Source organism: Syngnathus floridae, chromosome 18 (genome assembly GCF_059516105.1).
Source record: "Syngnathus floridae isolate MCC-2025c chromosome 18, RoL_Sflo_1.0, whole genome shotgun sequence".
In the NCBI taxonomy this organism is placed as follows: domain Eukaryota; kingdom Metazoa; phylum Chordata; class Actinopteri; order Syngnathiformes; family Syngnathidae; genus Syngnathus; species Syngnathus floridae.
The window spans coordinates 9,091,946-9,117,434 of NC_142430.1; the positions used below are offsets into that span (position 1 = coordinate 9,091,946).

General features: G+C 41.2%; 6 protein-coding genes and 3 non-coding genes across 9 annotated transcripts; 4 read left to right on the forward strand and 5 right to left on the reverse strand.

Annotated features, from left to right (window-relative positions):
- Nucleotides 1-288: 288 nt before the first annotated feature.
- ipmkb (inositol polyphosphate multikinase b) lies at nt 289-7,230 on the reverse strand. The gene is made up of 6 exons (XM_088359112.1): nt 6,094-7,230; nt 4,328-4,413; nt 4,136-4,232; nt 3,889-4,061; nt 3,420-3,501; nt 289-3,357 (listed from the first exon to the last, which is right to left on the reverse strand). Exons 1-6 carry the CDS (start codon nt 6,323-6,325, stop codon nt 2,642-2,644), a joined length of 1,386 nt encoding a protein of 461 aa, XP_088215238.1. The 5' UTR covers nt 6,326-7,230; the 3' UTR covers nt 289-2,641.
- Nucleotides 7,231-7,424: 194 nt separating this feature from the next.
- naglu (N-acetylglucosaminidase, alpha) lies at nt 7,425-12,207 on the reverse strand. The gene is made up of 6 exons (XM_088359110.1): nt 11,685-12,207; nt 10,397-10,544; nt 10,185-10,331; nt 9,916-10,001; nt 9,233-9,489; nt 7,425-8,783 (listed from the first exon to the last, which is right to left on the reverse strand). Exons 1-6 carry the CDS (start codon nt 12,095-12,097, stop codon nt 7,570-7,572), a joined length of 2,265 nt encoding a protein of 754 aa, XP_088215236.1. The 5' UTR covers nt 12,098-12,207; the 3' UTR covers nt 7,425-7,569.
- Nucleotides 12,208-12,590: 383 nt separating this feature from the next.
- tfam (transcription factor A, mitochondrial) lies at nt 12,591-14,655 on the forward strand. Its single transcript, XM_088359114.1, has 7 exons — nt 12,591-12,841; nt 13,150-13,286; nt 13,397-13,467; nt 13,585-13,734; nt 13,879-13,974; nt 14,107-14,163; nt 14,255-14,655. Exons 1-7 carry the CDS (start codon nt 12,756-12,758, stop codon nt 14,507-14,509), a joined length of 852 nt encoding a protein of 283 aa, XP_088215240.1. The 5' UTR covers nt 12,591-12,755; the 3' UTR covers nt 14,510-14,655.
- Nucleotides 14,656-14,865: 210 nt separating this feature from the next.
- LOC148382927 (DNA-directed RNA polymerase III subunit RPC4) lies at nt 14,866-18,669 on the reverse strand. The gene is made up of 8 exons (XM_088359113.1): nt 17,018-18,669; nt 16,905-16,951; nt 16,511-16,665; nt 16,318-16,451; nt 16,120-16,195; nt 15,826-16,049; nt 15,610-15,762; nt 14,866-15,526 (listed from the first exon to the last, which is right to left on the reverse strand). The coding sequence occupies exons 1-8, from the start codon at nt 17,207-17,209 to the stop codon at nt 15,389-15,391; spliced, it is 1,119 nt and encodes a 372-aa protein (XP_088215239.1). The 5' UTR covers nt 17,210-18,669; the 3' UTR covers nt 14,866-15,388.
- LOC148382928 (cerebellar degeneration-related protein 2-like) lies at nt 18,109-22,875 on the forward strand. The gene is made up of 6 exons (XM_088359111.1): nt 18,109-18,397; nt 19,817-19,929; nt 20,004-20,152; nt 20,244-20,408; nt 20,486-20,693; nt 20,754-22,875. The coding sequence occupies exons 1-6, from the start codon at nt 18,319-18,321 to the stop codon at nt 21,516-21,518; spliced, it is 1,479 nt and encodes a 492-aa protein (XP_088215237.1). The 5' UTR covers nt 18,109-18,318; the 3' UTR covers nt 21,519-22,875.
- Nucleotides 22,876-23,464: 589 nt separating this feature from the next.
- trnar-ucg (transfer RNA arginine (anticodon UCG)) lies at nt 23,465-23,537 on the forward strand. The gene has a single exon. It is a non-coding gene; the product is annotated as a tRNA-Arg (tRNA).
- Nucleotides 23,538-23,680: 143 nt separating this feature from the next.
- Nucleotides 23,681-23,752, forward strand: trnam-cau (transfer RNA methionine (anticodon CAU)). Its single transcript has one exon. It is a non-coding gene; the product is annotated as a tRNA-Met (tRNA).
- A 376-nt stretch (nt 23,753-24,128) lies between these two features.
- mrpl58 (mitochondrial ribosomal protein L58) lies at nt 24,129-25,310 on the reverse strand. Its single transcript, XM_088360195.1, has 6 exons — nt 25,078-25,310; nt 24,957-24,981; nt 24,817-24,876; nt 24,663-24,745; nt 24,419-24,588; nt 24,129-24,291 (listed from the first exon to the last, which is right to left on the reverse strand). Exons 1-6 carry the CDS (start codon nt 25,240-25,242, stop codon nt 24,207-24,209), a joined length of 588 nt encoding a protein of 195 aa, XP_088216321.1. The 5' UTR covers nt 25,243-25,310; the 3' UTR covers nt 24,129-24,206.
- Nucleotides 25,311-25,407: 97 nt separating this feature from the next.
- On the reverse strand, nt 25,408-25,479 carry trnaq-cug (transfer RNA glutamine (anticodon CUG)). The gene has a single exon. It is a non-coding gene; the product is annotated as a tRNA-Gln (tRNA).
- Between the last annotated feature and the right edge of the window lie 10 nt (nt 25,480-25,489).

Genomic DNA, 25,489 nt, shown 5'->3' on the forward strand with positions numbered 1-25,489 from the left:
GTCAAATTGTCAGCAATTACAGTGTGGTAATTTGGGTAAATGTGGTGAGATGAGTTATACGCTTCCTCAGGATGTTGTTACAACTTATTATCTTATTTAAGCAGTAGAAGAGGACTGTGCCAAGGCCAAAGGTGCCGATTTAATATTCATGAATTAACTAAAAGTTTATTAAATTAAACACATCATCCCTAAAATTTACATATCTCACCCCATTTAAACACAGAATGTCATATTTCACATTATTTTAGAATATTTTTTTTAAGCACAAACATAATCTGCAAAGGTGTATTCAGATGTGATTGTTTTTATTGAATGTTAAGTAAACAATTTATAATCATGGAAAAAGTGCCTGCTTTAGTACCAAAGCCTGATTATCAGACTTTACATACGGGTTACAAGTTGCATTACTGTCATTAAACAAAAATATTTTATTCATGATTCCCTGTGTAAATCTATATGATATGACATTTGTTAGCTTACAAGCAAAATGAACAGATCGATAAAGCTGCCGGAATGAACGAAAAATGATGTTCAAAACACAAAGACGGGAAAAAGAAAAGTAATTGACAATACACATGGCAGTTACAGGAAAATAATGCGTGTAAACATCAAATAGGACTTCAAAAAATTTGATTCTGATCACAAAAGAAAGAAATATACTTTAGTCATCTATTCGTATTTAGAAATGATTGCGAACAATTCAGTTCATTACAGATCAAATAAAATGTCTAATGCAGCCTGCCGTATTGAAACACAATAAGGAGCCAGTTATAGTGTAGAAAAAAAGATTAGCAGCAATTTAAAAGAAAAATTAAAACTAAATTGTCCTAAAAAAAAAAAAAAAAAAGCGTTACATTGTTGGTGAGCAGACTAACAAGATACACCATCCCACCAACAAAGTTAAAGAACTGAATTTGAATTAGTTGGAGCTTTTTTTTTTTGGTGCCCCTTTTCACTTTGGATTGCATCATTCATCCGTCAATCATTGCATTTAATCCGATTAATATCATCCAATGTGTGTGAAATATTTGCACTGTCAGTCCATAGACCAGCCCAGAAACTTCTAGAAAAATCACACAACTCTAAATAGGAGTCAAACAGGATAGAAAAGGTAGCCATGACTTCCAACATCCATACAATGCCCAAAACAAGTCATACAAACAAACTAAAGGCCATTCTTTGCTGTCTTTCTCCATTCACATCCAATTGATTAGGTCTACAATCGGAAAATCATGATCTTAACCAGATACCATCGATCAGAACTAGGTGCGGAGCCTCAATAATACGATGACAACGATAAAAACGACAAAGCCATAAATGTTGATTGACGTGGACTTAAACACTGAGCGTCTACACAGCACGAGGATCATCAGGCTGGGGAGCAAAAATGGCAATGGCATGTATTCTTGGTGTTCATTACCTGAGTTACATCCCTGTTGACATTGGATTCAACAAAAAGACAAAATGACAATGTCAAGAAATTGAATGGCAGTAAAGTGTGTCAGTTTAAGCTTGGGTTTACATTTTCAACCAAGGATGACCACATTCAAGCAACTCAAGTTCCAGTTGGTGGTTGGTTTGCTAAGCGGGAGAGGTGTTTGAAATCCAGTTCGACTGGAGTATTTGTGTTTTTCAGGGTCTTAATGTCAATCAAAGTGCTTTCTTGTATTCCAAATCCAGGCCAGTATTGCTATGGTAACCTAATGTCGGATGGAAATAACGGCACAAGCGGAAATTACACATCACTATACAATCTTGGGTAATATTGACATACACAGTAACACGAGTTATTTATGCAGAAATAGAACTTGGAAAGAGACTTACCTTTTATTACTCATTTAATTGTTTAAAAAATAGAAATTCCCTCAAAAACGGAATGTGAATGCTGAGAGATGTTTACGCACCAAAAGAAATAAGAGATAATCAAAAGCGAAAATGCCAGTTCATAATAAAAGCTGATCTATGTTAATATTCCAGAAAGCATTGTTGTGGTATACAAAAAAAAAAAAAAAAACATCCCTTCTAAATTCAAATACTATTTTGGGGGGTAGGACAACTTTTTGGGGATGACAACTTTTTTTTTTTTTCCCCCATACTGCCAGTTTAGCATTTTTAGTTTTCATAATTTGTCCAAAAAAAAAGTGTTTGGGATGCAATCATTTTTTTAATGGTAAAAATAAAACTAAAAAAAGACATTTTGATGCGTTATGGCAGTGAAAGCTTCTCTCAGCATCCACACCATTAAGCACAAATCTAAAACTGCTATAAATAGTATCAAATAGTTACTATGGTAAAAACAATACAGAAAAATCTCTGGCTCACTCAGGATTTGAGATGTTCTGATATACAACACATACCTAACAGTTATTTTTTTTCTTCTTCTTCTTCTCTCAGTGGCCTCAATATAAAAATAAACTTGTCAAATCCAGTGCATTACAGGCAAAGTGGGGTCACATTTTGGAATGGACCCAGCAACTGATGGCAGAGGGTCCTAATGCCTTCAAGGGATTGCTTAGTGCATGGAAGCGTCAGCCTGTGCGACTTCCGCTCAGGAAAACCATAAACGCGCACACACACACATCACAAGCCGGTGAGATGACGACGGCGGCGGTGGTTCCGAGAGCGGCCGGCGAGGACGAGTCTAAGCGTCGTCAGAGAGTATCTGGTTCAATACGCTCAGCAGGTGCTTGAGGCCGTAGATGTAGCCGTGATCGGGGCTCTCGCTGGGGAAAACGTGGGCAAAGTCGATCATCTTGACCTCCACCTGCGCGTTGCCTTCGCTCGCCTCGCCTCCACCTCGCACGGTATCCGCCTCTCTGCCGCCGCTCTTGTCTTTCTCTCTATCCTCACCCTTCCCTTCACGTTGGGATTTGTTTCCGTTCCCGTTTGGCGGTTGCCGGGACAACCAGGTGGAGTTGTCTTGCTCGACGGATACGGGTTGGCGCGGCGGCCCTAAAGTGGCGTCGTCTCCGCCGCTCCCTTGAAAGCGAGCCTTGGCGCAAAGTTGGTGGCCGCCTTTCCTGTGATTGCTGAAAATGGAGTCTCGGGTGCAATCACGGGGCTGAATGTTGTTGTTGTTGTTGTACTCGGCCATCTTTTCATTCTTGTCCCCGACCTCCCGGCTCCTTTCATCTTCGCCGTCCCAACCGTCGCCCACGGCGGCCGGGCTGTTGGTGGCGATGAGGCCGAAGGTGCTGGAGGAGGGGACGCCCTCGTAGACGAAGAGAAGAGAGCTGGCGTAGAAGACTAGCTGACGCTGAGACTCGAACCAGTGGAGGATATTCTGTACTCTGCGAATGCTGGCTACTACGGCATCCTTCCTCAGACCAACGCCGTTGTGGAAAAATTTCGCCAAGCCTAGAGAAGAGAAGAGGTAGGACTTGTTAGGAAAACAAAATAATGATGACACACAAACATACCATCTTTAATGGTGTCCTTCAACAGTCCCCTTCCATAGTGCTGGTCAAACGTGTCAACAGTGTCACTGGACAGCTTGTAAACCTGTCAGGAAAAAAAAAAAGGAACTCAATGTCCTACACATTTAATTAACCCCAACATTTAATAACATTTTGCACTGTTTGTATGCTGAGGCTATCTTAAAGCAAACAGGAAATGCTAACGGCACAAACACACGGAAGGGACCGGAAACAAAGTGATAAATGTTTTCGATATGTTTTACTTGTATCCTTTTAAAAAGATAAGATGTACTATCAGTCTTTCCTGGACTCTCCCACCCACGTTGATCCAGTAATCAGATAATATCATGGTGTGTCACTTGGTACACATCATTCTGCATCTATTTCTGATTTGAAATCAGTACATTTCATTTTTTAAATATGGTGCTCTTCAACTAATACACTATTTTTCAAAAGAGATTTCCGAACTCACCCTCATGCCAAGGACCAGGAAACCTATCTCCTCCATGAGTGGGTATTTCCTGATCTGCTGCTCCCTTTTCTCCTGCGAGGCGAATGGATCGTAACTTCGCTGGCCCAGCTTCACGTCCATGATGCACGGCTTGACGAAGCGTCGAGTCACATCTTCCAGCTTCATGTACAGGTCTGAGGCGGGAACAGGCACAGACAATCTTGACGACTTGTGTTGTAGAAGCAGATGTGCAAAATGACTTCTGTACCATTAGGTGCATCAGGAGAGGACAAGGTGCCGTAATATTTCGGGAGATGTGTCTGGAGCTCAAGAAGGCATGGGTCACAGCAATCCTCTGCATAAACCTAGTCAAAAAAATAATAATACAGCCAAATTGAATATCTTTTTTTTTTTTTCCATGGAGTTTATTTGTATGTGCCAGCATGAACATCAGTATTACCATGCTGTAAAATTGCATCTCCCTTGGTCCTCGAGGTGGAGGCTGCAGTTGCTTCAGGACCGTTCCATCAGGATGCTGCAGAATGCCTTCAACAAACAAAGTATTTCAGAAATATTGTGGGGAAAAGCAGCACGGAAAATGGATGGATGGAATGGAGATTTTTTTACACTTGTGCTCCAAATTGTTACATTTGGTTGGTTTCTTTTTTTTCCCCTCCACAGCTTGTAAAATAAGACACAATATATCAAGTTGAATGGAGCCAGCCTAGGAATGTGTGCACTATAATGGGGCATGGAGTCTCAAGCAGACTGCAGCTCAATGTTTGTGACAAAGCAACATATTTCCCCTTTTGATCCAGGGTGACGTACATAGAAATCTCTCTGCAATATTACTATTAGCAAGGTATGAGTAATGCAAGCAGCTGCTGGGGAGTAAAAGGTGCTTTGATTACTCCTACGATTAGAACTGCATGCTGAAAGAGTGCGTGGGAAGAAAATGCAGATTTTTACGTATCCTGGATATGTTCGAGATTAAGTTTACATAGGAACCGCGGGAAGTTGTATCGGCCAATGATTTATTACTTTATGGCTTGGGGAAAAAAACAGGATACATATATGTCAGTTGATAACACTTACAATGGGTTTATTTTACGAAAAGACAACTTGATGGCTTTATTCACATTATTCAGAGTATGGAACTACCCCAATTTTTTTTTCATTCACAGAAATATTTTAAATCATAGTGTGTTTTTCCTCACTTTAAAAAAGGGGGAGGTTCTATGTGAGCTATAAGACATCAAGCAGAAGTCCAAAGGTAAGCATTTATGGCTCTTCCCAATGCTATTAAAAGCTTCATAAATTAAATTAATTTAGGTATCAATAAAAGTGCCTGGATCAAGAACATCAACTTGGGCTACCATCTAACATGGCAGGGATTCAGTAACGTAGAACATGACAAATATCATATATGCAGTCTAATATTACATTTCTTTACATACAAAAGCAGTTTTATTGTATTTTTTTTTTTTATATTTCAACTTGCTATCATATAAGCCAGGCAAACTATATCTATGTAGTGTAGCGCTTCAATAAACCTTGAAATGGCCCTACGTCGGTTTCCAATTGAGCAATTTTGAACAATGCCGACCGCCTATGTAGTATATGTAACAAACGAGCAATGGGAGGAGCACTTACGTATTGTGTTCAGTCAGCAGCTACACAAGATGAGCAGGATTCCACTGTTTGTTCAACACAGCAAAGCCTGCTTGAATCTATTATGTGACTCAGTGTATGTGGAGCTATGAGTTAATGATTAGGAGGAAGTTTAGAAATACAACAAGATAAGATAAAATCATACTGCTTAACTCAATGCTGCTTTGTTTCGACAGGCAGCAAGACCCCCGGTAAAATACTGTTCATATTTTGTCATCATAATAAATCATTTCACATTTTCCTTGAAATGAGGTGCGCCTACCAAACCATACTTGGATAAATGATTAAACCACATTTTCGATTTAGTACGTGTGTTTGTTTGCGTCACCTGATTGCTCTAAAACGGAAGCCTTCAGATTATTTTCTGTTGAATTTTCCAATTTTATATTTATTTCTATGAGACACTGACCAGAAATTTTTACCAGTTTAAAAAGTCATAACCTTCTTAAAATGTGCCACAAGGAAATGAAACTTGCATCATTGCATACTTCTTTAAAAGCTCTTGCAACACAATTGAAATGTTATATACACATTTGGGGGTGCACCTGGACTTACCCACTTTATCCACTCCATACTTGTGACCTGCGACCTGATGCGACAGCGGCACGCAGCCATTCAAGTGAGCCGGCCCTTGTGTTCCAATTGTCCGGTGAGCACTCATTTCTTTGGTGGAGGCAGCGGGAGAGATGCACGGGGTCATGTTGACCCCCACAGCGGAAGTCAGGTCCAGTCTACCGAGAGCTAAAGAGGACTCCATCATCACTTGATGATGGTGACTTGCTGACATTTGTGATCAACGACGAGGCCCAGTAATCTTCGTCTTCAAGCAAAATACATCGATTTCTTGAAAGTCAACGTATGGATTCACATAGTTATTACGTAACCAACGCCCTGGATGCAGTTGCAATAAAGTGTTTGGGCGTGAGGTTGTCAAGTCTTTAGGGAAGTGCTCCAATCCACACGATAGCAAAGACACAGCGGCTCCGTTCGCTCCTTTCGACTCCCGGGTGCAACTTGAGGGACGTAGGGCAAAACTGTTATCCCCGCTGTGACCTGCTGTGAAGCAGAGCTCCCGAGGCGCGCTGATTCAATGATTTTCATATCTTGATCGGCAGCATAAATACAATCTGGCCACATCCCACTTCCTGACAGCGTCGATCAAAGGTGAACCATGGACGATTTCCGCTCAGGGATTTCAAAATAAAACCACAGAGGCATGGTGTGATACACAACGAGGCGAATTAACTTGTCTGTATCAGCGGTTACATAATATTGCGCCATTCCAATTGTGATATGGACTCAAGTCAACGTCGATTTAAAATAATACTATCCCATTTCCAATCAACTTGAGCTATTTTGAAGAAGCTAAGTTCCTCTTTTCAGACAGAGCTGTTGAGTCTCGTGGGAACTGATATTAAGTTTCGAGTGGTGTGCAGCTCCCATTAGCAAAACAAAAAGCAGACTACACAAATGTAGAGTAAAACGTACCGGAATTACCAAAACGCTTTAGTCCAATTGCAGATTCCGAAGAATTCCAACAGTCAAAAATGAGCAAAACATTCCAAATGAAAGTCTATTTTTGATCAATAAGACGAAACGCGACCGTCGTCAACCGTTAATTCAGCGTAAACGCGTGGGACACAACATATCGGTTCGAGTGACGATATCCAATGTCAATTCCGTACTGTCGCAAAACATGTCACTCCTTTACGGCAGTCGTGAAAAGTACTCCCCCCCCCCCTCCCTAACGAACTGTCATCTCTGGAATGTGTATTTCATATATACTTGTTTACATTTGACCTAATGACCAGAATCAAACATGAATTCATTTTGTTTTAAATAAATGTTTGCATTCCAAAACCTGGTGAATTACAGTCAAGTCATAATTTGACAAGGGGCAGGCAGATTTTATTTCTATTTAGATTCTGTGTCCGATAAAACATTTATTTTGTTTGATCATTTTTCTCATCAAAACGTTTGGGGCACCTCTTCACATTCTTCATTTATCAAAATTGTAGTCTCTGTTGATCATTAAAGTCTTTTCAAGGTTTTCAAGGCTACTGGGTAATACTTTAGGAAGATCCTACGGGTGATCTCGTACGTGTCACCTTGAGGCTTTGTGGGGTACTTTTGACCATTATAAATAAATCCCTTTTCTACCTGGAAGACCGCCTGGTTGAAGGCATCTTGCTTAAATGGCTGTCCGCTGTCCAGACACTCCACCAGTGTTTGGACAAAAAGGCCCCATCGTTGGGCGTAGTAGTCCTCCATGAGGCCTCCCCACTCCTTGCTGGCATAGTCATGGATTTCACCATTGGGGCCCCACAAAGTCAGCTGGTTCCTGGCATTCATATCATAAAGCTGGGCCTCCTCCTCATCAATCGCTAAAGATCTGGCCTGCTCCAGCCATGTTCCCAACAGGAAATTCCGATCGCTGCAAAGTAAACGATTGAGTTCTGGCAAAAGGTCGTATATGAGCACCCCTGCTGAAACCAGCAGTTCTGGCAACTTTTGTTTATGAAAAGCATCTGCAATATCCAGGTAAAACTTTGTGGTTAGAACTTGTAACACCTCCCGGGTGACATCCACCAGATCGTACCGGAACGTTTCCTTGGACATAAGAGAAGGAGCCGCTTGGATGAGGAGTTTCCACGCCTTGAACAAGTCCGCAGGGTCGTACCAAAGGTCGGTTTGCATGCGGAAAGAAGGCCGGCGCACCAGCGGGCTGTGGTTATGATTTCGATAATGTGGCACGGTGCAATTGTAGACGCTGGCAAACAGGAGTCTCCACGCGGCGATCAGACTGTCTTGCGTGGTGCCGTAACGACGTAGCGCGTACAGAGACGCCCATTTGACCAAGTTGACGGGCTCCTTGCGCCACGCCAGCTCGCTCATTAATTCGTACATGACGGGATTCTGCTCGATGCCCTCGGGTGTCATACCCACGCCGACCATGGTGGAGTTGGGGAAATGCGAGGCTTTGAAGGGCCCCGAGTTGACACTCTCAACTGTGCCAAAGAGACCGCTGTTGCCGCCAAAGTTTTGCAGCATGCACCAGATGAAAGGCTGGCCGTAGAAAGACTCAGTGTAGGAGAAAATTGGCTCCGTCTCTGCAAACAAATCCAGCACGATCATCCGTCCAAGTGGCACGCCGTGTAGTAGGGCCTGGATCTGGGCAGGCTTCCAGAAATCGGCAGCACTAAAGAACAACCAACCCTGCATCAGCCAAACTGCCTGAGGATCAACTATGGAGAGAGCGAGAGACAAACACACATTAAAAAAACAACAACAAAAAAAAACATGAGGAACAAGAAAGGGACTGTTCTACAACATGGGTGAAATGTTTAACTCAGTAGGGGACTTTTTGAAGGGTCCCCAAACTGGGACAATTAATTGTACTTGAAAATAACAACAAATTAACATTGGTTATAATCTTAAACTGTTGCGCTGAAGTTCACACACTCAAGCCGCTTTTCCAAAGTTCCAGTTTAGTTGAGCAAAATAAAGTTCCAAATGGTTAAGCATGACCTGTTTTACATTGTTTTGGTAAAGCGCTTTGTTACCGTTGTGAAAGCGCTTCATCAATTGTATTATATTATTCGGTCACAGGCTACCGTAATAGTTGCATCCCTTTTTGAAGAAATTAATTCGATTTTTTCCATAATGGTTTATGTACAGAAAACTGAAAACTCACCGGCGGTCATTGAAGCAAAGACGGCTCGACTGACCGCTGACAGGTAAGCGGGGTCTGAGGAGGGCGGAATCATCTCATTGAAGGTGTCCGTGTTGTAGATGTGATCGGTCCCAAATTGTCTGATCACCAGGGAGAGATAGAGGGAACCGATCCGGAGGAAAAGCGGGTCCCTCGGGTCCAAGATATAGGAGCAGGAGAAGCTGCAGTTGAAATGAGACCAAGGCCCCAGTCTTGTTACATTTGCCTCTGGATGCAACCTGAAATTAAAAAAATAGACTTTGAACAAGTTATAGAACATACTATGGAGACAGTCAAAAGAAAATCTAATAAATATGCTTTTATTCTGAAACGGGTGCTTTTATTTTGAAATGTGCGGGTGGCTTAACCGAGCAAGCGCAGCAATTTAGTGTAAGTTTTCCACTTCTCAATCAACTATTTTTCCAAAAAGCAACTATGGTAACAATGCTAGAAGGGAGAAAAAAAACCTTAATAAAATACATTAATACCATTTTACTACATATAAAAAGTCTACACACCCCTTTTCAAATTGCTGTGCAAAAACACTGGTAAATGACTTCTGTATTTTTGAAAATATTGAATGTTTTTTTTAACAGTATATAAAAATTTAACAATGATAGTACTAAGAACTGTTTGCAATGGCAGAAAATATCTTTTTTTTTAACCTGAGGATTCCTTTGGGGATGTTCCCAGAGAAGGCTGGCAGCACTGGAATCATGCCAAATGATCTCATGCGCGCCAAGATTTTAAACTGAAAAAAAATAAATAATAATAAATAATTTTAATCACAATGAGCCCAATAGATGTTGCTGTATGTTAAATATTAGTTCCAAACATAGCTGTAAGGGCAAAAAGTTTTAACCCTGTACTGAACACTACTTTTTTATCTGTCACATTGATTTGATGTTTATTAAACAAGATAAGGTCACAGTACTTGGAGGGTCAGCTGGTTGACATGCCAGGATTGCGGCAGAGGCCCACCAAACTTGAACATGTTTCCCATGCGGTTCCAGGCCAGAAATGCCGGGCCGGCGAAGAATTCTTCCACCTCTGATTGGTTTAAACCAAGAGCGCGGTAAACCTAAAAGCAAACATTTGGTACCGTTTGACATTGAAGAGACCAAGATGAAACTTTCTTGCTCCTACCTCTTGCCACAGGGCCTCCTGTCCAGTGAAAGCCAATGGAAGATTGATCCCATTAAGTGCCATCCAGTCGATCTCCCTCTCCCACCTTGGCCAGTCCCACCACACAGTCGAATAACTTGCAGTGCAGACATTCTGATAGTAGCGGAACCTGGACACAGACCAAATGTGATGAAGATGAAACATGGAAGCCATTTCCATGGACTGAAACGCAGAAATGTAGTTGAGAATCATGCATTGTTGAGTTGCGATAAAGTATGAAAGCCCCTCTTTTGTTGTTACTTGTCAGGGCAACTCTGATGACTGCCGAAGCCTTTGAGTGACAAAAACCGGTGACGTCAAAGAGAGAGAGGGAATGTGGCAAATTGGTACAGGCTGCTCAGTACAATATGGAAAGGTGGACAAGAAATAGGCAACCCTGGAACAGATTCGATTTAGTTTCAGATGTTATATTACATTATGGACAAATCTTCAAAAATTTAGAAAACTATTCTTAAATTAGATAACACCAGACACCTAAGCAATTAGCTTTTAATTGTCAGAAAATTGCCAAACAAACATGTTAAGTTCCCTTCCAGTACCCAAAGTCAACTCAACTTTGACCTCAAAACAAAAAGGTACATAATGGATTAATAGCACACCACACTATAGCCTGGAATGAAAACCATCAAGTCGACACCCATGTAATAGACTATTATACAGTCATGGGAAAAACAAATAGTGCCACACTTTGCCATGCTTCACATGGCTTTTTCAGTCTGTGCACATGACATAACTGGGGTGAGCTGATGCGGCTCTAATTTACAACGGTTAATTGAGAGAAATGCTCCTTTTAAAAGGACATCGCAAGTTTTCTTTGCGGCCCGAGTGAACAATGCAACATAATGAGTTACAATGCTCTATTTGTCATGCACCCATGTGTTTTTAATATGTGCTGCACAATGCAAATATTTCCATAATATAGCTGACAGTGACACCAACCAAACGTGTTGCTATCAAGATTTAAAATAAAAAAGGTCAATACGTGTTGCGTAAAGTGCAAATAAAAAAATAAATACTTTTTATATGAACCCCCAAAGCTAATATTAATTAATGAACATGAACACTTGCTGTTTCATTCTTTTTTTTATTTAAAAGCATTTTCTTTAATTGTGTTAACTATGACAACCTTGCCAGTTAATAGCAACACCAAATCCAACTTTTTATTTTGCCGGAACACACCGTCCGTCCGTCCGTCCGTCCGTCTCCACGTGTCGGTGTGTTGACAGAAGACACGGCTTGGGTCACTGACCTGTGCTGGGTGTTGATGCGGAGGACACCGGTGACTTTGGGAAGAGGACGGGGCAGATCCAGCTGATCACCGGACCACGAAACGTGACAATTGCAGAAATACTTCAAGTAGTTGTAAAGCCCCGAGGCCACAGACACTCCAGTGTTGCCCGTAACGACTATCTTGTTGTTTCTCGTGGATTTGAGCTCACACACATCCAGGCTGTCGTTGGAGATACTCCGATTAACTATGATGATGAACTCTGTGGATCGGTTCCCCAGCAGGCGTCTCAGCAGCCCGACCACAGCTCTGCCCTGTGTCTTGTCGCTGGCTTGCGCTTTTAAGTGATCCAAAGATGGAAATGTACATGTCGCGGTCACGCACAGGTAGAGCACGACGGCGACAACCAAGCTGCAATCCCTCGTGGGTGACATTGCGATCCCTTCGACAAGATTTCCCACCGCAGCTCAGGTTTAAAAACAGGACGATGGCTCCATTTGTAGTTAACCAGGAAGCGTCGCGTTCCCGACGAACTGCGAGCCAATCAGAACAGTTCTTGCTTTTTCTGTCAAAAATAAGTGTACTGTATTATTATTTTTTTTTTCAAATGTTGTTCATAACATTTTATATTACATTTTACCTTGCTTATATTTGTTAAACTTGAATGGATTCGTGTCATTTTCTGGCATTGTGATGCTATTTTAATAAAACAAATATATGCGTGTACTTATACTTGGTTGGTACAATGTGTTGTGGAAAATAATTCAAACAAAAAATATATGGATGTATTTTTTAGTCATAAAAGAAGCATTTATCATCATTCTATAATAATTATCATAATTATAGGCGAAAAGCGAGGGTCCACTGATTTGTTTTATCCTCCAGTCCAGTCGGTGGCGCTAAAAAATATTTTAGTTGATACCCACAATGCACCGGGGGTGACTAAAGGCGCCTTTAGCTGCAGGTTGTTGTGCTGCATGTTTGCAGGACTGAAGGATATCGCATGCATGAATATACAATCGTTTTGGAATTTTTTGGTCTCGATTTTTTATTGATCCACCCGACGTCATTTTAGGTGCAAACAACGCCGGCATGGCCCCGTTTGGTTTAGTGACCGCAAGTGTCAGTCTTCTGACCAAGTCCTTCAATTTCTTCACTTGCACAAACACTCTTGCAAGGTAGATAACTTTGCTTCAATTAACTTTGCACACTTTTCTTTTATTGCATGATTAGTGCAGTATTTGGAAATGTTTACATATTAGTAGGAACTCATCTGAAATGATACCATAAGGGAAACTTCATAAGATTGTGCATTTCTTGGTTGTGGGGGTCATTTGCACACTTGTTTTCTTTTTACGCAATGAATGATCCAAATGCATTAACCAGGAAGTCCATAGCAGTGGCTGAGCTGCACTGTGATTGTTTACAGCAGGGCTATTCAAGTCCAGTAAATGCAAGATAGTAATATTTCTATCTGGTCTATCAGAGTCGTCGTCCGTACATCATACAAGAACCAAGTAAAATGCTTGTCCACCCAAGCCAGTGAGCGTCCAAAGAAGCCTCTCAATGGATACATGAGATACGTCATGCAGCAGAAGCCAATCCTTGCAAGTCAGAACCCAGGTAAGCATATTCTTCTCCAATCATCTCACTAATGAGCAGCTATGACATCATGAGCATCTTTTCTCAAAGCCTACGCTGATATAACTTTATTATAATCTTGTTTTCTTTAGATGTAAAAATAATAGATATCGTCAGCAAGATCGCCCAGGAATGGAGAGTAATGAAACCAGAGCAAAAGCAGGTATTTCATCTTAATGGCCACGGTGGAATTGTAAACGTAATATGTTCATGGTCATCCTATTTTATTTCATATATGTTGACGTAATGCTAAATGGCCTGATTGATATTTTCCATGAAGCCGTACGAAGATGCATTTCTGCGGGACAATGAACAGTTTAAGAAAGAGCTACAGCGCTACAAGGACCAGTTGACCCCAGAGCAGATCGAGCAGCAAGTCATCGAGAAGAGGGACAGGATGGCCAGGAGGAAAGCCATCCGCAAAAAGAGGGTAAGGGAATCAAGAAGAAGAAAACTCATGAGCCGTGATTGCTTGTGACCTGAGATAGCAACTCAGTCAACAAGAAGAACAATAAAGAAAACATCACTTTACTGGTTGAGTATTTGAATCTTCAATATTTTTTATGTGATTTAGGAAGCAACCACTATGGGCAAGCCAAAACGTCCTCGCTCGGCATTCAACATCTATATGTCGGAACATTTTGAGGAAGCCAAAGGAGCAAACACACAGGTTAGTATTACCGACAATTTTATTTGTGTGCATCCCTAAATTAGCTTTCTCAAACTTATTATTTTTTGTAACCTCCCGACACATCATGATGAATTTGTATTGTCTAACTAGATTTCATGTTTTGTGTTCTAGGCAAAGATGAAGACTCTGTATGATGACTGGAAGAATCTTTTTGGACATCAGAAGCAGGTGGGCCTTATTGATTATAAAAAAATAGTCATCACCCTAAATATTGAATTGCTTTGTGGACAAAATGTATCAAACTGTCCATTTGTTCCAGGTCTATACACAGCTGGCTGAGGATGATAAAATCCGCTACAAGAATGAGATCAAGTCATGGGAAGACCACATGATGGAAATTGGACGAAATGACCTGCTCAGAGACAAGACTATCTCGAACCAGAAGCGACAGGCTGCACAAGCTGAAAAGGCCAAGATCAAAAAGAAAGTCAAGAAGCTAACCCCCAAAGCCAAATCAAGAACTGCTAAGAAGACAAAAAGCACCGTTGCAAAAGCTACCAAAAAAAAGACTTAATCTTTGTTTTTTAGCGGAATCTCATGTTCCAAGTGTTATAGACTACTGCTAACACAGGTCTGTGTGTTGTTGGTTTCTCCTCCTTTTTGGAGTTGCTAAAAAAATGTTGAGATTCAGCAGAAATTAAAGGCTGTAAACATCTCCCACTTTCTTGCTGTACAGGCTTCACTTTCTGTAATATATATAGTCACACTTATTTAGAACATACTCTTAGGATTTATATATCATGAGCATCACCGTCCTTTTGTATTTTTTTAAATAAAAAATGACATCCACTTTGTTGTTATGTCAAACGACATCAACCTGACACCAGCATTGAGAAAAAACGGGGAAGATCAGAAGAACACAAATAAAAATTCTCTGGCAGGAAATCTACAAATGATATTTATGAAGTGCACAACTTAAACTGTTCAACGAGCAGAGTATATACAAAACATTTCAATATGTGACAAAAAAAAATTACACAAAAAGGAGCATTCACTATACAAACATTTTGACCTTGTCGCTTTACCCAAGTAACTTCCAAACTGGTATTGAAAAGGATACCATGGCAAAAACTTTATCAGTAAAAACCAGTGGACTAATACTAGCTCACAGCCAAACAACTTCCAAATTTGTATTTGTAGTAATTCGATTACTAAAAGGATACAAATTGGAATAATGAGAAAAATACATTTGAACCATTTTTAAACACTTTTGAACATATGCAAGATTTTTTAAAATATTTATAATGTGTAAATAATAAATATTGGGAACAGGGTATAACTGACAATTGTTTATTCAAGTTAGCACTCCGGGCTTATTAGCTGCCTAATCGAGCAATGCAAAACTACATGAATAAAACCCTCATGCTATAATCATCATCTGCTGGTGAGATGTTCAGGATCCTTGTTGCTGTTGTGGTAATTGTTCCAATAAAGTTTGAAAATTTGGAGAGACGACCAATTTATGTTTGATGTTTCCTAACACCATCATGTCTCCTGTCTTACTGCCGGACAGATTCACAGACACCAGTTGCTGAAGAAAAAAAAATATATATATATATTTTTAATATTACTTCCCTGACAGTGTCAAAAAATAAATTATACAAATGGAATTACCTGAAGGAATGACAAAGCAGATCCATTCGTAATGTCCATGACAATGTCCCCCAGCTTCATCTCCACCTTTCCAGACTTCCGTATTTGGAGTTTCCCCAGAAATCCCTCGGGGAATTCTGCCAGCCCAGGAGAGCTCTTCACCGAAGGAGACTCCTGGAGAGACACGGCAAACGATGGATCCCTTTATCTGAATTGAAATGCACGTTGTTGACTCACTTGAGCTTTCTCATGCAGAGGCTTCTTCTCCTTGGCTTTCTCAAATGTCGGTTCAGTTTTTTGTGCTCTCACGGGCATACAGTCAGGTAACTGCATGAAGAAGAGCTCCTCCTCTCCAGACAGGCAGAGACCGTGCAGGATCTCCACCAAAGATGGCTGCTCTCCGTTATATTCTGTTTTAAATCCACCGGATGGCGATTCCAGAAGACGTTTCTCTTGGCTTGCTTTAAAACAAGGGCAGGATCAAATGATGAAATCGGGATACAATGTTTGTTTCGAGGTTGCTTTTCTTACATGTGCTCGTCTGACACAAAGGTAACTGGATAGGTTTCAGCTTGGCGTCATTCTTCAACGATGGATCGCATATGAACTGGTGAAGCACAGACAATAACAAATGTTGAGGTGGTTTGTTTTGTTCTTGTGAAAGGCAAAATTGAATTTACAAAATCACTCCCGTGATCCGAGTTTAGCATTTGGTGTGATTGAACTCACATCATCTCTTTGTAGTATTCTGAGGAGTTCATCTTCATCATCGTCATAGTCTTGCGGCTCCTCTTTGATAGGTTTGATAGGTTTGATAGGAGATTTGGTGGTGTCACACACTTGTGCAGCAGCACCCCAGCACCCTGCAAGATGAAAATGGTGTAAGGTGCAGCAAAGACACAACGCGGCAATGGACAAGCACCTGTTTTGCGTGGTGTGTCAGCAGGACCCTGTTCAAAGATGGAGTGAGACTGGATGGTCTGTGGCTTCTCTTTCCTCCTGCTTCTGGTCTCTCTTCTTTTAGCATCCCTCTGTTTCCTCTCTCTTTTTGGCATCACTTGGATCTCTTCCTTTAATCTGGAACGATGTGGTTTTGAAGCAGGTAAAAGGTCAACAATTTTTTCGATGTAGGTGAACATTTCTACTAGATTTTTGGCACTGATTCTGAATATACTCAAATAAAATGCATTTTTTAATCCGTGTCAAACATACATTTAGGGACCAAATGTGCGTTTGACCATTTTTTTTTTTTTTTTACATAACACAACAAGATTCAACTCTATTGGACTACAGCAATCTTAATGATGACCACTTACTCATCTTTGCTTTTCCTCACAGCATTGACGTTTGGCTCAAAGGTTTTCTTGGGAGAAAAGAGAAAAAAGGTGACATTAAACAACCGTATGTAAGTCCATATGTTTAAGTATACCTTTGTTTTCTTCAGGGCACCTCCAAGTGTCAGATCCCTATTTCGGAGAGATGGCAGTCTCCGAGGAGCTGTTGGGCAAGGGATGCAACCCAGACCAAGTCCGTACAGTCCTCTGCTCGCAGGAAGACTCAAACTAGCCCTACTGTTAGTACCAGAACAACAAGGGACCTCTTCTGCCTCCTTCTTTTCCATAATTCAAGACTTTATGTCTGCAAGGACGGCATTTCGCATCTCCTTTTGATTTGAAAGTTAATCGACGATGTTTTTATTTCTGCAAATGGCTGCTAATGGTTTCACATGATTGAAATCGACAGTAGTCTTCAAAGTTAAAACGTTTCGCTTTGAAATGCACTTTTTACTAGATGATAGCCAAGTGATGGTAAGATAAAAAAGGCTCAAAGCTCGTTTGTTTACAGCAAATTTCAATGCTACAACTTCCGGGCGATGACTTCCATTCGAAAACTGAAACTCCGATTTTTGCAATGCGTCGATCGGTGGTATGTGAGATTTCCCTTCCGCCTTGTGTCTCTTTTTCTTCTGTCCAAGGTCTGGTCCTGATCCCATAGGAGTCGCTTGCAGTCGCTGAAAGAAAAGTGCTAGTTTCTATTAGCACTTACTCCTGTCATGTTGACCTCCCTGTTGTTGTCTTAGAAGGACAATACCCAACGACAGCCACAAGAGGGCAGCAATGTGTTAAAATTACCTTTGCATAGAAATAGTCTTGATTATATTTACTGGACACACCGACTTAATTAAGCTATAACATCAATTATTATTAGCAATATTAAATTGATGTACATGATGTGTAAAGAAAAAAAAATAAGTCAAAGCTGTCCAGGTGCCGCACCGGAAGTTGTATTAAGAGCTGACGTTGCATTCTAAAATAAAATAAATTTGAAACATTTATGCAAGACTATTGTTTGAACAATACCAGATGAATGTGTTTTTAAAAAAATCCTTGGTTATCACTTAATTTACGGGCATCTATGTCTCTATATTTAGAGGTTTTTTTTTTTAATTCTCAGTGCCTTACCGTAATGCAGAGTATAAAGTGACGTTCGAAAAGTAAGTGGAGGCTGGCCTGAGCGCAATGACAGGAAGTGTTCATCTTGCAACATCACTGCCACGTCTCTGCAGCAGCAGCACACATCGGGATGGGCAGTGGGGGATGAGAGGAAGAGAAAAGATCGAGGGAGTGACGGAGGAAGGAAATAGCAACATCCACAAAGGCAGCCCTGCCTGCCTGGCTGGAAGTCTTGCAGAATTAAGAGGGATCTCGTCGCTGTCTATTGTCTTCACCCATGCTAAACTCGGGCACGATGGACGAATTCGTTACCGAGGAAGAAGAGCCTTGGTACGACCAGCGGGACTTGGAGCAAGGTAAGATCCTCCTCCTTGGCCGCAGCATCCTAGCAAGAAGCGGCTGCAGCCGGCTGGCCGACCGCCGCACCGGGTCGGTGACATTTCTCCTTGGCACTCGCATTACAAAGGCTCAATGTCATGCACATTCTATTTCTTTGTGGCATAATCAAGACAACTCATTTTGAGTTGTTTAGTTGAGTCCTGAACATGTCTTAAAAGCAGGCAGTGTTTTTCCCATAACAAAGCACTGAACGGTTGCCAAGTAGAGCATTTGCTCAGCTGGAAATGGTGAATTTCAATACTTTATTAGTGTCTGCCCTTGACTTTGATCATAATAATTATCATAATTTAAGTAATATTTATAAATTAAGGGATGTGTTCAGCAACAGGTTTCATAGCTCTAAATGATTGTATAAATCTGTGCTTGAAATAAAAGATATTTTGAAATTAGCATGAAAAATACATTTAGGTAAGCCATCTCTGATTAAAACTTGCTGTTGAGCAGTCATATTAACACCAATGACAATGCTGAACCCCACTTGCCTAATTTCTAGTCTCCTTTTTGTTGCTCACTCACTGTGCCAAGTCATCCGAATAATATATTCCTGAAGGTGAACTTGTGCTGATGCAGACAATGTGCCATAGCATGGATTTGTCTTACTTTGGCTCAACACACTGCACAAATGACTGTGAAGTTCAAAGTAGCCAAACTTGGAGCCAGTGGAATTCCTGATGTTATCATAGCTCACATTACAGCAGGAAAACAACATTTGCATGCATCTTTGTTTGGGCCTATTGTGTTTTCCCTCCTGGCCGAATTCCAGGAAGCAAATGCTAAGAATGGGCTTTGGTTTAAATCAAATGAGTGGCCTCCTGGGTTCTGTTAGTGCTAAGGTTGAAGTGTTTGAGCAAGCACAGAGTATGTAGAGCTCACTGTACTTATCTTAAATATGCAGATGTAGAATTGTTTATCTATAAAACAAAATGAAAGCCTGCAACACAGGAGAGGAGGAACAGAAGAAGTCTTGTTTTCCACATTCCAGTCACTGGGGTGACACGTAGTCATATTGCCTTTGGAAGAAACTAACAGGGACTAGAAACACATTATGTACAGTGCACAACTCAGCATTTTTAAAAAATATATTAAGATATTTAATCGCAGGAAATGAATTTGAGCATGACGCAATAATGGGACCTTTTATGCTTCAGGCCTGTCTGGAGATGTCGATTGCAATATTTTCTAATGCGATTATTAGTATTGATTGGTCTGCTTCCTCTTTTGTCTTTTCTGCCTCTCTAAAGAGAAATGAACGCATGGAGAGATGCAGAGAATGTTTTTGTGTTTGACTTTTAGGGCTTTCAATGACTTGATTGAGGTCCTAGATCATTTGAGGCATCTATTTATTCCACCATGATCTTAATCTTTCCCGTTTATAGACCTCCACCTGGCTGCAGAGCTAGGAAAGACCTTGCTGGAGAGGAACAAGGAGCTGGAGGACTCCCTGCAGCAGATGTACATCACTAATGAAGAGCAAGTGCACGAAATTGAGGTCGAATAAACAGTGACTGCAATGGAGCTGCTATCGATCACATGAATAAAACTGTGTATGTGTTTATCGGACAGTACCTGTCAAAACAGCTGGACGTCCTTCGAGAGATGAACGAACAGCACGCCAAAGTGTACGAGCAACTGGATGGCACGGCGAGGGAGCTCGAACACACCAACCAAACACTCGTGACTGACGGGAAAGCCTCACAGCAAAAGATAGAGAGGTAAACTTTCACCCAAATGCGTTACCATTCTACTTTCATTAAATTAAATGTATTTTATTTTGTTTACTAAATGTCCTGTCTTTTGGATCAGGTTAACCGGGACCATTGAGACCTTACAGAATCAGGTGGAGACCCTTTCAGGCCAGGTGGAGCAGTTACGCTCCGTGGAACAACTCCGAGTCAAAAGGGAGAAGAGGGAACGACGCAAGACCATCCACTCCTTCCCTTGTCTGAGGGAACTTTGCACAGCACCCAGGTATGCTCCTCTCTGTACCGGACCAGTCGGCTGGTTTCCACCAACCCGTGTTTGTTCTTCTACTTGAACCGCGTCAGGTACGAAGATGAGTTTGTGGTGGGCAGGGCCGAAAGTTTTACTCTGGAGCCCAAGCGTCAGCCCTTCGAAGAGGAGAACAAGCACCTGAGAGAGGCCGTGTCAGCTTTGCGAACGGCAATCCGGGCAGAGCGAGGACGCAGAGAATGTGTGGAGAAGGAGTGCCATCTGCTCCTTACGGACTTCTCGCGCCTGCAAACACGCGTTCAGGTGATTGTCGCACGATTTTTCTGATGTGATGACTATCTTACAAGTTTTTTTTAATCTAAGGATGCTGAGAGTTGCCAAGCCAGGGTGCAGGAATTGGAGGTGGAGCTGGAAGAGCTACAGCAGCTACGCCGCAGCCGGACTTTCCTTCTCGGGAACGAGGACGACGGCGTAACCTTGACCCAGACTGTCCTCAATCGCACCCCGGAGACCGACACCTTCCTGGAGGAAGAGGTCGGCGAGACGGGAGGAGGCGTTCGGGAGGAGGCGGAGGGCGGAAGCGGCGTGAACGGGGAGGCTCTCCCCGAATCTAACCCGGTGAGAAAAAGCTGTAGCGACACGGCACTCAACGCCATGGTGGCGCGGGATGCGTCTGGCCGCAGAAGAGGAAGCTACGCACTTCACGCCAACAGCGTGAGGAAGAGAGGGATGTCCATCCTCAGGGAGGTGGACGAGCAGTACCACGCCTTACTGGAAAAATACGAGGAGCTGCTGGGAAAATGCAGACGTCACGAGGAAAGCCTTTGCCACGCCGGCGTCCAAACGTCCCGACCCGTTTCCCGAGACCCTTCCATGAAAGACTGCGCTATGGGCCACGCCCCTGCTCCTCCACCCACTCCCACCCAGTCGCCGTCCACACCGGAAGCCATCGAGATGATTGGCAAGCAAGTGGAGGCGGTGGATAAGCGTCTGGGGCAGAACGCTCCAGAGTACAAGGCTCTCTTCAAGGAGATATTCTCCCGTATCCAGAAGACCAAAATGGATATTAAATCTTCCAAATCGACAAAATCTAGCAAATCCAGCAAATCGGGCAAACCGAGTAAATAGTTAGGTGTTCACTTTTAGAGTATCGGTAGTTTGTGCTTCAGCGCTGTGAAACGTCATCTCCATTATTCAAATCCAAAAGTCCATCTTGGCTGCTTTAGAATACACTACAAATGGTGGTAAAAAAAACATCTGTAGTCACCTTTAGTCTTCTAACCACACTGGCAAAACCTCCACCAAGGCAGAACTTTCAGTGAGAAAAGAAATTTTGAAAATGCTACGCAATTCTAACAGCAAAATAATATCAGGAAAAATGGAATGGCACACAGTAGAACACAGTCAAATCAAATCAATGATATTGAACCTACTCTACATTGAAATGGAAAAACAGTCAGCATGGCAGTAAACGAGCACGACTTGCGGTTCCGCGTGTTCTTACGCCGCACGTTGTTCTCAAAATGTAAACTAAGGCACCCTTATAGCACATTATATAACTCTATAACTGACATGAATACACATGGAAATATCAGTACTATGTTAAACCATGTTGTATTTCAAATAATGGAATCTAGGAACATTTCTATAAAAATAACATTGCTTTATGTTGACCCTATGGTGCTAGTTATTTTTTTTTATGTATGTATGAATAAGCTTTCATGTTTTACTTGTCAATTATGACATCTTGTTCACTTTTAGTGGGAGTTGAATCACTCTTAGAATGCGTCATGTGAAATTCTTGTACTTATTGTGCAGGTTGAGCACATTTAATCTTTGCTCAAATAATCAGGCTTGTCCCATCACGGTTGCCACAGGTTTGTTTTGCACATTTTTTTTTTTTTTTAAAGAATCATGTGGTGTCATGACATCTTATTATGGTATTTCATTTACCAACATATTTAGTAATTATAGGCATGTTGAGACCAAGGCTTTGTTCATCACTTGCAGCCTACTTGACTAACTTCTTCATGATTAAATGCCTTTTTGCGATTGCCTGTGTAGAGTAAAAAGCTTTATGAATGTTTTTTTAACCATTTTAAAGGTGCACGATAAGAAGTTGTGAAGGACAGAATTCTTTTAAGTATAAATTTCTGGAATAATGTCAGAGAATATGAAAAGCTCTGAATAAAAAAGACAGAATGACTGTGATGTAGCAAGTGCATTTGAAGCAAAAGCCAGTTAGAATGCATTTAAAGAAATATTACTACTAGCTTTTATCAGTGTTTTTGTTTCATCTTTTGCACTTGGAATCGTTTTGTGCCTCTGTATATTTATTTTTTTACTAATACGGTGTCATTTCATCTATTGATCGCTTTACGTTTACTATCCATTTAATCATATGCTGTATTATGATTGTGACTCATATTTTGGATTCAGCAACTGTCTCAACAAAAAAACTATGATAATAAAGCCTTACACTGCAGTCTTTGTTATTAATGTGTTCCAATAAGTAATTGAAAGTCGTATGAAGATACAAAATGCCCTCTGATTTTCTCGAGGGTCAATTTGACCCCATTCAAAGTTTAATGGCAACTAAATGATTTACATCATTTTCCTGTTGTTTGTTTTAGTCAAGTGACTTTAACAAGTTGTTGAAACTAAAACAACCAAATTAAAACAATCACTTAATTCACTCAGTGCTGACCTTCTTGTTGTTTGCATATACACACACACACAATAAATAATCATATAATATAAATATCTTTAAACTGTTTGAGACGAATTAATTGCACTCTGCACTTAATTGAAACGAGTTAGGTGCTCCTAAAGTAAATATGCACGCCTCCTTGCTCAACATGGCGTCCTCCGACCCCGTTTTTCCAAGCCGTACCACGCTGCAGCTCCCAAAATGTGCACAAGGTATGGCTTATATTCTATTTACAGCTACCGTCGTGGATAGGAGGATTATTTATCCGTGCATTTTCCGTACCTACATAAATAAAACCGTTTTAACTTCAGCGGGTATCCACGTTATATACTTTATATAAAACATGGACAGCTCATTTTGCCGTGACCGCGTGGCCTAATGGATAAGGCGTCTGACTTCGGATCAGAAGATTGAGGGTTCGAGTCCCTTCGTGGTCGAACTTTTGTTTCGTTGATTAAAGACACGATTGATTGTGTTTTCAACTTTCAAGATGAAACTGATTTTTATATATGACAATTCTTGAATTCTAATTCTGCGAGTGCTTGCTACATAAAACTTTCGGAATCAATGACTCGCATACAGCAGAGTGGCGCAGCGGAAGCGTGCTGGGCCCATAACCCAGAGGTCGATGGATCGAAACCATCCTCTGCTAGAAGATTTTTTTTATATTTTGAAACAGGATTTTATAGCATTGTTCGGTCCATAATAATGATATTCCTCCACTTACTGATCGGTAGTTGTGTTAAATGAACATTTTGCCTAACATTAAAAATAGCACACCGCATACTAGCTTTATGGCAATGCAGTTCATTACATTAAAAACATACTGGTTAATCATGAAACTGGTAGATTCTTCTCCAGTTCGTAAATCATGCTAAAGTCTGTGCATCACCTGCTAAATAATTATTAGCCTTAGTAGATATCAGTGTCATGTAATGCATTCGTCTGCCCAGTAGGGTGCAGTATTTACTTACTTTAAGGTTCCTCACAGTTTTTAATCCATGGTCACAGAATGTTCAGGCAGTGAATTGAGGTGGATTTTTCAAAATGATTTTATTACAAAGAAAACAGAATAAATACATTAAACAGTGACCAAGGCTGAAACATTAATCAAACTCCAGTCGCCTGCTCTGTTTGATAGCAGAATGGATCTTCTTCTGTCTGATTCGCTCCTTGTTTCTCTTGTCTAGCCTGAAAAACATTTTCCCCATCCAAAAGCCTCAAAAGAAAGAACCACCAAACCTCTTTGTTGATTTTTCTTAACAATCAACACAATTTAAACTTAATATGGACATTATATAAGGTGTGAAATTCTTACCTTGAGTTTCTGAGGGCGATATCTTCTGGTGTTGGCTCGTGTGGCTTCATGCTGGCTTCAGCAATGATGGCTGAGATCTTCTGTATGCAGTCACTGTAGTTCCTCTGCTGGCTCCTACTCAGTTCTGAGGTTACCATCAACTCACCAGCCTTGTTGATTCGATTTTGGTTCTGAATTGCAAAGCGGGAATGTTTGCTTGGATACAAGTTTGCCATTAATAAAGAAAGCAAGTTCTTCAGCTTACTTTTTCCATGATTTTCTGTCGCACATCTTCAGGGATCCAGTCTGCAGTTAACACATGAAATCTGATCTCTGTTTTTGTGTTGACTGTGGGTTGAAATTCGCATTGTCAGTTTGGAACACAAAATCCAGCGTGATCAGTTTGTCAGGTAGTTGACCTTTGTTGACATGCTGACCACCAGGGCCACTACTCCTGCTGTAAGACACTGTTACGCGGTCTAAAGAGGAGAAAGTGTTAACAACAATGCATGAGAAAATGACAGACAATATATACTAGTTTTTTAAATATTTTTTTTACCTACTGGAACGTGTACTCGGACATCCTAAAAAAAAGAAGGTAAAAATAAATAGAGCCTTGCATTGTCATTATGAAAGTATCTTAGTATCTCATAGTGTCCAATCATCATGTGACTACTAACCTGCTCGTTATCTGTCCCACGATTTGCATAACCAGCGCTCAGCTGCAGACTTTTTAGTTGACTAGTCCCAACGCACCAAGGTTTTACTGCATGCGGAGACACGATTAAACGAGCGAGTACATTACCGCAAAAAGAAATACAGTATCGAGCCATATGCGCCGCCATGATGTCTTGACGTCACTGGAAATGACGAAATGCGGCGTGAAGGAGAGGAGTTGTCCCTTTCCACAAAACTGGAGGAATGAAAAGAGGACATTTTATAAATGGGGATATTTTCTTCATTCGGAGCAGGATTAGTAACCTACATGAATGTTATATTAATCAAAAGTTAGGTTCCACCGAGATTTGAACTCGGATCGCTGGATTCAGAGTCCAGAGTGCTAACCATTACACCATGGAACCGACATGCTGC